Below are 12,567 nucleotides of genomic sequence, written 5' to 3' on the forward strand. Positions count from 1 at the left end.
TATCAACAGGTGCTTGTACATACACATGTCCACGGACACTTGCACCCCATACCCTCTTTTAGCCCCCCCTCCCCCTCCCCGTCCAATACGTTAGCATGTGCAACAATAGTTACTTGCACACAACCACGTCCACGTCGCCGGCTCTTGCGTACCACTTCGTGCATTCTTTTGGCCCCGCCCCCTCCCCCCTCCCGATACGTTCTACGTAGCACTTCGTGCCTTCTTTTAGCTCCGCCCCCCTCCCTCCCGATACGTTCCATTCATTGGCTACCACATTCTGATAAGCTCCCCCCCCTCTCCTCCCCCCTCAACTTGCATTTAAGGGCTTACATCTTGAATCCTTGCCTCACTTGATGCAGCAAATCTGGCTGTGACGGTCCCACCTGATGACGGAGACTTGTGTTGCCTCCGAAACGTCGTTATTTTTTATTGTTTTATTTTTATTAATTTTTATTTCATTTTTTACCTACGTGACTTTACCGAAAGAACTAAGAGTATGATTCCCTCCCTTCTCTACGCTTGCGAAACGTGGACCCCCCTAATGGAGCATCTTCGCCGGTTGGAAACATTTAGGCTGGCCTGCCTACGATCCATCCTGGGTTTAACCAGGCTGGATTGTGTGAGGAGCTCACAAATCCTTGAAAGATCTGGGCAGAGTCCCATCGGTGAGCTCCTCCGGTAGGCAAGGCTGCGTTGGATGGGTCATGTAGCCCGCATGCCCAGCCACCGCATGCCTAAACAGCTTTTGTTCAGCCGGATCGAGGGGGCTAAACGGGCGCGGCACGGGCTAGAGAAGAGTTGGAGTGATGTGGTACAGGAGGACGTAGAGCTGAGTGGATTTGCCGATGACTGGTACCAGCGGTGTCAAGATCGGCCTCTGTGGAGGAGGCTCGTGAAGGACGCTACTGGGCAGTTGGAGGCAGTCGCCCTCCAACAACAACGGAGGGCGGAGGAGAGACGCTCACCACAACGAGCGGAGCGCCGGGTGGCTAAAGCACAGCAAGTTGGCACAGTAGGGGGCACAGGTGGTGCATCAGCCAGTCATCTCGGTCATCTCGATCAGTCGACCCGTGGCACCTGGGTTTGCCCCGTGATCTGCCAGCGGGCATTCGACACTTCACGTGGCCTCAAGGTGCACATGGCCTGGCACAAGCGTCGTGGTGACGTCACCGCCACTTAGTGGCGAATGGCGGTTGTTGTTGTTGAGTCTGCGTGTAAGTCTGCGTGTGAGTCTCCATGTGGGTCTTTGTGTGGCTCTCCGTGTGGGTCTCCGTGTGGGTCTCCATGTGAGTCTCCGTGTGAGTCTCCGTGTGGGTCTCCGTGTGAGTCTGCGTGCGAGTCTGCGTGTGGGTGTCAGCGTGCATCTCTAGTCACCTGGACGTTCTGCAAGGCGAGGTTTTCCCGGGCGCTGCCCCCGTGGGCAAGGAAACGCGGAGTCAACCCCGTGGCCACGCGCAGCACAGAGACCACAGCCTGCACGGCCGCGTCGATACACACACCCAGGTGGTGGCTGTGTCACACACACACACAGCCATCACTACACACGCCCAAGTGGTGGCTGATCGAGCTCCGATCGAGCCGTGACCAAGCAGCCGACCGAGCAGCTGATTGAGGAGTGCCAGCGCAGGCCTCACCTGCCGATCTGCGCTGCGAGCTGGGAGGCACGCCGCTTGGTGTCGCCGGAGGAGTTCTCGCTGCCCATGTAGCAGGTGGTGAAAAGTAGCCCGCACAGCCGCTCGGGCTCCCACGCCGCGTAGTCGGCGTCGCCCAGCAGACGTCGCGCATCGCCCATCACCTGAGTGTCTGCATGCACACACCCACTCGTTCATTCACCCACTCGCCCACTCGCACACCCACTCGTTCATTCACCCACTTGCTCACACGCTCACCCACACACCCACTCGCTCACCCACTCGTTCATTCATCCACTTGCTCACCCACTCGTTCATTCACCCACTTGCTCACACGCTCACCCACTCGCCCACTCACACCCACTCGTTCATTCACCCACTCGCCCACTCACTCACCCACACACCCACTCGTTCAATCACCCACTCGCCCACTCACACACCCACTCGTTCATTCACCCACACACCCACTCGTTCACTCACCCACTTGCTCACCCACACACCCACTCGTTCATTCACCCACTTGCTCACCCACACACCCACTCGCTCACCCACTCGTTCATTCACCCACTGGCTCACCCACCCACCCACTCGTTCATTCACCCACTTGCTCACCCACACACCCACTCGTTCATTCACCCACTTGCTCACCCACACACCCACTCGCTCACCCACTCGTTAATTCACCCACTTGCTCACCCACACACCCACTCGTTCATTCACCCACTCGCTCACCCACTCGTTCATTCACCCACTTGCTCACCCACACACCATCTCGTTCATTCACCCACTCGCTCACCCACTCGTTCATTCACCCACTTGCTCACCCACACACCCACTCGTTCATTCACCCACTCACTCGTTCATTCACCCACTTGCTCACCCACACACCCACTCGTTCATTCACCCACTCGCTCACCCACTCGTTCATTCACCCACATGCTCACCCACACACCCACTCGTTCATTCACCCACTTTCTCACCCACACACCCACTCGTTCATTCACCCATTTGCTCACCCACACACCCACTCGTTCATTCACCCACTCGCTCACCCACTCGCTCATTCACCCACTTGCTCACACGCTCACTCACTCGCCCACTCGTTCATTCACCCACTCGCCCACTCACTCACCCATTCTAAATTGAACAATTTTTATTTTACCAGGTAAGGCCCCACTGAGCTATCACAAATCGTAGCTCAAAGAAGTGGCTTATTATTATCGTCACGTGGAAATTCATAGCAGCAGCCAAATAACTCTAAACGTGTGGTGACGTCGATTCTAAATGTGGAGGGAAACACCGGAAGGCCCAGAGAAAACTCCACGCGACCACCACGGGGCGAGAAGGGCTGGGTGCAGATGCAGCACTTGTAAAAAATAAAAAATAAATTACATATATTACATATAAAACATAGGGGGAACATAGACATGGAGTAGAGAGAGAGGGGATAGAGAGAGAGAGGGGGGGGGGGGTAGAGAGAGGGGATAGAGAGAGGGGATAGAGAGAGAGGGAAGGGGTAAGGAGAGCAGAGCGTGAAATCTTTTGTGAATCTTTCATTTAAAAAGGGGGGGGGGAGGTTTACATAAAGCAAAGCGTTAGAAAAACAAAAAGCGAAATCATGAACGAAGCAAAGTGCCGACTACACCGAGCATCTTCTTGCTTCCTCTGATCGTAAAAAAAAAAGAGAGAGAGACCCGCAAACTCTAAATATACAGCAGCAGCAGGCGTCGTCAGGGTCGGGATCGGTCCCACGACCTCCTGCACACCAGGCGAGGTGGTTAACATCTCCTGGCCACCGCGGCACCCGTGCGCCCGCTCACCCGGTCGATCGTCTACCGCTAACTACCGACGGTTACTGACGCTGCGATCTCCACTCGCGGATTCACTCCGGCAAGAACACGCTGGGCGTGGGGAAGCGCTGGATCGAGCCGTCACACAGCGGCGCCAACGTCCACGCCAGCGGGTGCAGGGCACTCACTGCCCTGCAGGGCGGCCCGGCACACGAGGCGGCACATGGAGTAGACGATGCAGGCGGTGGCCGCCGAGTCGATGCCTCCGCTCAGCGGCAGGAAGAACCCTCCCTGCAAGCGCCACGCAAGCACCACACAATCACCGCACGATCACCGTATGATCATCGCACAGGGGAAGCTGTGAGAGGGGAAGCTGTGTGGAGTGTGGCTATGCGGAGTCACCTGGTTGCTCCTCCGCAGGTAGTCCCAGAGCCAGCAGGCGGGGCCCAGGCTGCAAGACAGAACGTGGAGTAAAGGCGCAGGCCTGCAACAGCCGACTCACTACGGACTATTTGCATTCAGTTTGTTGTCCTCCACCTCCCCCCGCACCACCGATTAGCATGGTTGGCTAACGTACACAAAGAAGTTCAACGTACGGTATGCTGGTGGTGGTGATGGTGGTGATAATGATGATGGTGGTGATGTTGAGGACGCGGCCGTCTGGATGGAAGTGGAGTGAGTCCAACTGAGTCGCAGACGTTGTCTTGGGAGCAACACGTTTATTAACTAATTTGCACAGCGTACTCCTAGGGCTATTAACACGACACCCTCTCGGGTGGTGATCACCCAACTAACCACGCTACGGCGGAACTAGACACGGTTCTGCTATCCCGGTCCGGACCGCGAGCTGGGTCCCGGACCGCGTGGCTGGAGGCTTCTTCAAGCTTGACGTGGATCTCCTGCCTCTCCAACAGGAAGAACCCCGAGCCCCTCACGGGGCCCCCCCTTATATGGGGCCGGGCTAGGGCCGGCTCCGCCTCTCGCCCCGCCCACCTTCTCGGACTCTCTCGCCCCCTTGCCCGAAGGCTCTCGAGAGTTCTTCCCGGACCACGTGACCACCCTTTGGCCCCCTCCACCGGTGGCCCCCCTCCAGTATCATCCGGTCATGTGTCCCCAGGTCAGCCAGAGTATCGTGCCCCCAATGTAACCCCAGCTGGTTGACGCTCTCTCGCTCTCTCTCAACGGGAGCCCGCACCACACGCTTAGCCAGCGCTCACCCAAGCCCCCACTAGGGCTGGTACTACACCCCGTGTGTCCGGGGTGTACACACAACAGTAGATGTCCCGCCGTGGCCTCGCAGGCCCAGCACCACACGGTGACATTCCCAGTCACTACAGAAGCGCGGGGAGCTGATGGATGTAAGCGTGGGGGGCTGATGGATGGAATCTTGAGGGGCTGATGGATGGAAGGAAGGGGGACTGATGGATGTAAGCGTGGGGGGCTGATGGATGTAAGCGTGGGGGGCTGATGGATGGAAGGGGGACTGATGGATGTAAGCGTGGGGGACTGATGGATGTAAGCGTGGGGAGCTGATGGATGCAAGCGTGGGGGGCTGATTGATGTAAGCGTGGGGGGCTGATGGATGTAAGCGTGGGGGGCTGATGGATGTAAGCGTGGGGGGCTGATGGATGTAAGCGTGGGGAGCTGATGGATGTAAGCGTGGGGGGCTGATGGATGGAAGCGTGGGGGGCTGATGGATGTAAGCGTGGGGGGCTGATGGATGTAAGCGTGGGGGGCTGATGGATGGAAGCGTGGGGAGCTGATGGATGTAAGCGTGGGGAGCTGATGGATGGAAGCGTGGGGGACTGATGGATGTAAGCGTGGGGAGCTGATGGATGGAAGCGTGGGGGGCTGATGGATGTAAGCGTGGGGGGCTGATGGATGTAAGCGTGGGGGGGGCTGATGGATGGAAGGAAGGGGGACTGATGGATGTAAGCGTGGGGCACTGATGGATGTAAGCGTGGGGAGCTGATGGATGTAAGCGTGGGGGGCTGATTGATGGAAGCATGGGAGGCTGATGGATGTAAGCGTGGGGGGCTGATGGATGTAAGCGTGGGGGGCTGATGGATGAAAGCGTGGGGGGCTGATGGATGTAAGCGTGGGGGCTGATTGATGGAAGCATGGGAGGCTGATGGATGTAAGCGTGGGGGGCTGATGGATGGAATCTTGAGGGGCTGATGGATGGAAGGAAGGGGGACTGATGGATGTAAGCGTGGGGGGCTGATGGATGTAAGCGTGGGGGGCTGATGGATGGAAGGGGGACTGATGGATGTAAGCGTGGGGGACTGATGGATGTAAGCGTGGGGAGCTGATGGATGCAAGCGTGGGGGGCTGATTGATGTAAGCGTGGGGGGCTGATGGATGTAAGCGTGGGGGGCTGATGGATGTAAGCGTGGGGGGCTGATGGATGTAAGCGTGGGGGGCTGATGGATGTAAGCGTGGGGGGCTGATGGATGTAAGCGTGGGGAGCTGATGGATGTAAGCGTGGGGGGCTGATGGATGTAAGCGTGGGGGGCTGATGGATGTAAGCGTGGGGGGCTGATGGATGTAAGCGTGGGGGGCTGATGGATGTAAGCGTGGGGGGCTGATGGATGTAAGCGTGGGGAGCAGATGGATGTAAGCGTGGGGGGCTGATGGATGGAAGCGTGGGGGGCTGATGGATGTAAGCGTGGGGGGCTGATGGATGTAAGCGTGGGGGGCTGATGGATGGAAGCGTGGGGAGCTGATGGATGTAAGCGTGGGGAGCTGATGGATGGAAGCGTGGGGGACTGATGGATGTAAGCGTGGGGAGCTGCTGGATGGAAGCGTGGGGGGCTGATGGATGTAAGCGTGGGGGGCTGATGGATGTAAGCGTGGGGGGCTGATGGATGGAAGGAAGGGGGACTGATGGATGTAAGCGTGGGGGACTGATGGATGTAAGCGTGGGGAGCTGATGGATGTAAGCGTGGGGGGCTGATTGATGGAAGCATGGGAGGCTGATGGATGTAAGCGTGGGGGGCTGATGGATGTAAGCGTGGGGGGCTGATGGATGGAAGCGTGGGGGGCTGATGGATGTAAGCGTGGGGGCTGATTGATGGAAGCATGGGAGGCTGATGGATGTAAGCGTGGGGGGCTGATGGATGTAAGCGTGGGGGGCTGATGGATGTAAGCGTGGGGGGCTGATGGATGGAAGGAAGGGGGGCTGATGGATGTAAGCGTGGGGGGCTGATGGATGGAAGGAAGGGAGGCTGATGGATGTAAGCGTGGGGGGCTGATGGATGTAAGCATGGGGGGCTGATGGATGGAGGCATGGGGGGCTGATGGATGTAAGCATGGGGAGCTGATGGATGTAAGCGTGGGGGGCAGATGGATGTAAGCGTGGGGGGCTGATGGATGGAAGGAAGGGGGGCTGATGGATATAAGCGTGGGAGGCTGATGGATGTAAGCGTGGGGGGCTGATGGATGTAAGCGTGGGGGGCTGATGGATGGAAGGAAGGGGGGCTGATGGATGTAAGCGTAGGGGGCTGATGGATGGAAGGGAGGCTGATGGATGTAAGGGTGGGGGGCTGATGGATGTAAGCGTGGGGGGCTGATGGATGTAAGCGTGGGGGGCTGATGGATGGAAGGGGGGCTGATGGATGTAAGCGTGGGGGGCTGATGGATTTAAGCGTGGGGGGCTGATGGATGTAAGCGTGGGGGGCTGATGGATGGAAGGAAGGGGGGCTGATGGATGGAAAGAAGGGGGGCTGATGGATGGAAGCATGGGAGGCTGATGGATGTAAGCGTGGGGGGCTGATGGATGTAAGCGTGGGGGGCTGATGGATGGAAGCGTGGGGGGCTGATGGATGTAAGCGTGGGGGGCTGATTGATGGAAGCATGGGAGGCTGATGGATGGAAGGAAGGGGGGCTGATGGATGTAAGCGTGGGGGGCTGATGGATGGAAGGGAGGCTGATGGATGTAAGCGTGGGGGGCTGATGGATGTAAGCGTGGGGGGCTGATGGATGTAAGCGTGGGGGGCTGATGGATGGAAGCGTGGGGGGCTGATGGATGGAAGGGGGGCTGATGGATGTAAGCGTGGGGGGCTGATGGATGGAAGGGAGGCTGATGGATGTAAGCGTGGGGGGCTGATGGATGTAAGCGTGGGGGGCTGATGGATGTAAGCGTGGGGGGCTGATGGATGGAAGGAAGGGGGACTGATGGATGTAAGCGTGGGGGGCTGATGGATGGAAGGAAGGGAGGCTGATGGATGTAAGCGTGGGGGGCTGATGGATGTAAGCGTGGGGGGCTGATGGATGTAAGCGTGGGGGGCTGATGGATGGAAGGGGGGCTGATGGATGTAAGCGTGGGGGGCTGATGGATGTAAGCGTGGGGGGCTGATGGATGTAAGCGTGGGGGGCTGATGGATGGAAGGAAGGGGGGCTGATGGATGGAAAGAAGGGGGGCTGATGGATGGAAGCATGGGAGGCTGTTGGATGTAAGCGTGGGGGGCTGATGGATGTAAGCGTGGGGGGCTGATGGATGGAAGCGTGGGGGGCTGATGGATGTAAGCATGGGGAGCTGATGGATGTAAGCGTGGGGGGCTGATGGATGTAAGCGTGGGGGGCTGATGGATGGAAGCGTGGGGGGCTGATGGATGGAAGCGTGGGGGGCTGATGGATGGAAGAGGGGCTGATGGATGTAAGCGTGGGGGGCTGATGGATGGAAGGGAGGGAGGCTGATGGATGTAAGCGTGGGGGGCTGATGGATGTAAGCGTGGGGGGCTGATGGATGTAAGCGTGGGGGGCTGATGGATGGAAGGGGGGCTAATGGATGTAAGCGTGGGGGGCAGATGGATGTAAGCGTGAGGGGCTGATGGATGTAAGCGTAGGGGGCTGATGGATGTAAGCGTGGGGGGCTGATGGATGGAAGGAAGGGGGGCTGATGGATGGAAGCATGGGAGGCTGATGGATGTAAGCGTGGGGGGCTGATGGATGTAAGCGTGGGGGGCTGATGGATGGAAGCGTGGGGGGCTGATGGATGTAAGCGTGGGGGGCTGATTGATGGAAGCATGGGAGGCTGATGGATGTAAGCGTGGGGGGCTGATGGATGTAAGCGTGGGGGGCTGATGAATGTAAGCGTGGGGGGCTGATGGATGGAAGAAAGGGGGGCTGATGGATGTAAGCGTGGGGGGCTGATGGATGGAAGCATGGAGGGCTGATGGATGTAAGCATGGGGAGCTGATGGATGTAAGCGTGGGGGGCTGATGGATGTAAGTGTGGGGGGCTGATGGATGTAAGCGTGGGGGGCTGATGGATGGAAGGAAGGGAGGCTGATGGATGTAAGCGTGGGGGCTGATGGATGTAAGCGTGGGGGGCTGATGGATGTAAGCGTGGGGGGCTGATAGATGTAAGCGTGGGGGGCTGATGGATGGAAGAAAGGGGGGCTGATGGATGTAAGCGTGGGGGGCTGATGGATGGAAGCATGGGCGGCTGATGGATGGAAGCATGGGGAGCTGATGGATGTAAGCGTGGGGGGCTGATGGATGTAAGCGTGGGGGGCTGATGGATGGAAGGGGGGCTGATGGATGTAAGCGTGGGGGGCTGATGGATGGAAGGAAGGGAGGCTGATGGATGTAAGCGTGGGGGCTGATGGATGTAAGCGTGGGGGCTGATGGATGTAAGCGTGGGGGGCTGATGGATGGAAGCGTGGGGGGCTGATGGATGTAAGCGTGGGGGGCAGATTGATGGAAGCATGGGAGGCTGATGGATGTAAGCGTGGGGGCTGATGGATGTAAGCGTGGGGGGCTGATGGATGGAAGCGTGGGGGGCTGATGGATGTAAGCGTGGGGGGCTGATTGATGGAAGCATGGGAGGCTGATGGATGTAAGTGCGGGGGGCTGATGGATGTAAGCGCGGGGGGCTGATGGATGTAAGCGTGGGGGGCTGATGGATGGAAGGAAGGGGGGCTGATGGATGTAAGCGTGGGGGGCTGATGGATGTAAGCATGGGGGGCTGATGGATGTAAGCATGGGGGGCTGATGGATGTAAGCATGGGGAGCTGATGAATGTAAGCGTGGGGGGCTGATGGATGGAAGGAAGGGGGGCTGATGGATGTAAGCGTGGGGGCTGATGGATGTAAGCGTGGGGGCTGATGGATGTAAGCGTGGGGGGCTGATGGATGGAAGCGTGGGGGGCTGATGGATGTAAGCGTGGGGGGCTGATGGATGTAAGCATGGGAGGCTGATGGATGTAAGCGTGGGGGCTGATGGATGTAAGCGTGGGGGGCTGATGGATGGAAGCGTGGGGGGCTGATGGATGTAAGCGTGGGGGGCTGATTGATGGAAGCATGGGAGGCTGATGGATGTAAGCGTGGGGGGCTGATGGATGTAAGCGTGGGGGGCTGATGGATGTAAGTGTGGGGGGCTGATGGATGGAAGGAAGGGGGGCTGATGGATGTAAGCGTGGGGGGCTGATGGATGTAAGCATGGGGGGCTGATGGATGTAAGCATGGGGGGCTGATGGATGTAAGCGTGGGGAGCTGATGGATGTAAGCGTGGGGGGCTGATGGATGGAAGGAAGGGGGGCTGATGGATGTAAGCGTGGGGGGCTGATGGATGGAAGGAAGGGAGGCTGATGGATGTAAGCGTGGGGGGCTGATGGATGTAAGCGTGGGGGGCTGATGGATGTAAGCGTGGGGGGCTGATGGATGGAAGGGGGGCTGATGGATGTAAGCGTGGGGGGCTGATGGATGTAAGCGTGGGGGGCTGATGGATGTAAGCGTGGGGGGCTGATGGATGGAAGGAAGGGGGGCTGATGGATGGAAGGAAGGGGGGCTGATGGATGGAAGGAAGGGGGGCTGATGGATGTAAGCGTGGGGGGCTGATGGATGTAAGCGTGGGGGGCTGATGGATGTAAGCGTGGGGGGCTGATGGATGGAAGGGGGGCTGATGGATGTAAGCGTGGGGGGCTGATGGATGTAAGCGTGGGGGGCTGATGGATGTAAGCGTGGGGGGCTGATGGATGGAAGGAAGGGGGGCTGATGGATGGAAGGAAGGGGGGCTGATGGATGGAAGGAAGGGGGGCTGATGGATGTAAGCGTGGGGGGCTGATGGATGGAAGGAAGGGGGGCTGATGGATGGAAGGAAGGGGGGCTGATGGATGTAAGCGTGGGGCTGCTCAGGCGTCGGAGGAGGCTTCGGAGTAGGCCTCACCTGATCTCCTCCTCCGCCGAGTGGTAGCACCACTCGAGGTAGGGGCTGGGGGTCACCGTGAGGTCATCGTGCGAGGAGAGCGCAAAGGGGACGCGGACGCGCGGGTAGCGCCCGCTCCGCGCCGCCTGCACACAAACACAAAAGGTTCCTCGACCACCACCACCACCGCCACCACCGCCGCCGCCCGTCCAACCGTAGCCTCGGCACACGGCAGCGGGGGAGGGGAGGGGGGAGAAGCGGTGTCGGTGAGGGTGGTCGGCGCCGCCGTTGCGCCACTCACGGCCAGGTTCCTGGAGGACCTCTCCCCGCGGTAGCTGCGAACGTCCTCCAGGTCCACGATGGCCGTGATCACCTCCTGCGCTCCCGGGTGCACACAAGCACGCACACATGCACACACGCACACGCAAGCACACATGCACACACGCAAGCACACATGCACATGCACGCACGCACACGCAAGCACGGGTCCCCGTGAAGCCCACACGCTGCTGGGGTGGTGGGTGGTGGGTGGGTGGTGGGCGGTAGGCACCGGGTGGTGGGTGGTAGTGAGTAGCGCCGCTCACCGTATCGTCGAGTGAGAACTGTGATCCCTGCGCCAGCAGCCTCCCGTTGACGGCGATCATGGCACAGCCGTCGTAGTAGAGGCGGTCTCCATCGCAGCCTTTCTGGTTGGAGAAGACGTAGACGCCACCGCTCTGCACGCACGGGCACAAGTCCACTCTGTTCTGTCGCCCAACGAGGCTGCTTCTTGTTGATGTGGTTGTTGATGTGATTGTTGATGTGGTTGTAGTTTTTGTGGTTGTTGTTGTGGTTGTTGATGTGGTTGTTGTGGTTTTTGTGGTTGTCGTGGTTGTTGTAGTTTCTGTGATTGTTGTTGTGGTTTTTGTCGTTGTTTTTGTGGTTGTTGATGTGGTTGTTGTTGTAATTGTTGTGGTTGTTGTTGTGGTTGTTGTTGTTCTAATCACCAGCGAAACGTCACCAGCTACTCGAATCGTAATCGCTGTTGTGGGTTTAACTCTCCAACACACGGCAACCGGTTAGTGATGGAGTGGTAACGAATTGGCCACGTGTTGTTTACATCACAAGCCCCTTGCTGATAATTATTGGCTGTGCCATCGGGTAGTGTCGAGTTTAACAACACATTCATATTTACGCCATCTAACCCACCAAAAAACCCCCATATGGATTACTAGCTTGTTTGCCCGTCCATGGATGGGTGTATATTGCAGTAAATCAGACAAATTAAATATAAAAATTGTTCAACTCATGATTATTAATTAGGGGGGGGGGGGTTGCCCTATGTGGAGTGACGTCACCCGCTCATGATGATTGGGGAGGGATGCGGCATGTGGAGTGACGTCACCCGCTCATGATTATTAATGAGGGGAGGGGTACGGCATGTGCAGTGACGTCACCCGCTCATGATTATTAATGAGGGGAGGAGTGCGGCATGTGGAGTGATGCAGTAAATCTGAAATATTCAACAGAAAAATTGATCAGCTCATGATTACAGTGGCAGTGCCTTTCTATAGTATTGTGGATATTCAACAGAAAAATTGATCAGCTCATGATTACAGTGGCAGTGCCTTTCTATAGTATTGTGGTGAGTCTGTGGTGTGAGGCTGTGGTGAGTCTGTGGTGAGTCTGTGGTGAGTCTGTGGTGAGTCTGTGGTGTGAGTCTGTGGTGAGTCTGTGTGGTGAGTCTGTGGTGAGTCTGTGGTGTGAGTCTGTGGTGAGTCTGTGGTGAGTCTGTGGTGTGAGTCTGTGGTGAGTCTGTGGTGCGAGTCTGTGGTGAGTCTGTGTGGTGAGTCTGTGGTGTGAGTCTGTGGTGAGTCTGTGGTGAGTCTGTGGTGTGAGTCTGTGGTGTGAGGCTGTGGTGAGTCTGTGGTGAGTCTGTGGTGAATCTGTGGTGTGAGTCTGTGGTGAGTCTGTGGTGTGAGTCTGTGGTGAGTCTGTGGTGAGTATGTGTGGTGAGTC

At 57.9% G+C, this 12,567-nt stretch overlaps 1 protein-coding gene across 4 annotated transcripts in view; it reads right to left on the reverse strand.

The window, feature by feature from the left end:
* Nucleotides 1–12,567, reverse strand: part of NADSYN1 (NAD synthetase 1) — a 138,673-nt gene that overhangs the window by 33,601 nt on the left and 92,505 nt on the right. For all 4 annotated transcript variants that reach the window (XR_013588857.1, XM_078619690.1, XM_078619689.1 and 1 more), the window contains exons 9-15: nucleotides 11,154–11,285; nucleotides 10,871–10,945; nucleotides 10,591–10,715; nucleotides 3,824–3,872; nucleotides 3,610–3,712; nucleotides 1,635–1,803; nucleotides 1,375–1,510 (exon numbers count right to left, since the gene is read on the reverse strand). Coding sequence is in view for 3 of the 4 variants with exons in the window: in XM_078619690.1 (XP_078475816.1) it covers nucleotides 1,375–1,510; nucleotides 1,635–1,803; nucleotides 3,610–3,712; nucleotides 3,824–3,872; nucleotides 10,591–10,715; nucleotides 10,871–10,945; nucleotides 11,154–11,285 (789 nt within the window). In the remaining variant the exon portion in view is untranslated. The remainder of the gene's footprint in view (nucleotides 1–1,374; nucleotides 1,511–1,634; nucleotides 1,804–3,609; nucleotides 3,713–3,823; nucleotides 3,873–10,590; nucleotides 10,716–10,870; nucleotides 10,946–11,153; nucleotides 11,286–12,567) is intronic.

The sequence above is a fragment of the Lampetra planeri genome, chromosome 64 (genome assembly GCF_965212315.1).
Source record: "Lampetra planeri chromosome 64, kcLamPlan1.2.h2, whole genome shotgun sequence".
In the NCBI taxonomy this organism is placed as follows: domain Eukaryota; kingdom Metazoa; phylum Chordata; class Hyperoartia; order Petromyzontiformes; family Petromyzontidae; genus Lampetra; species Lampetra planeri.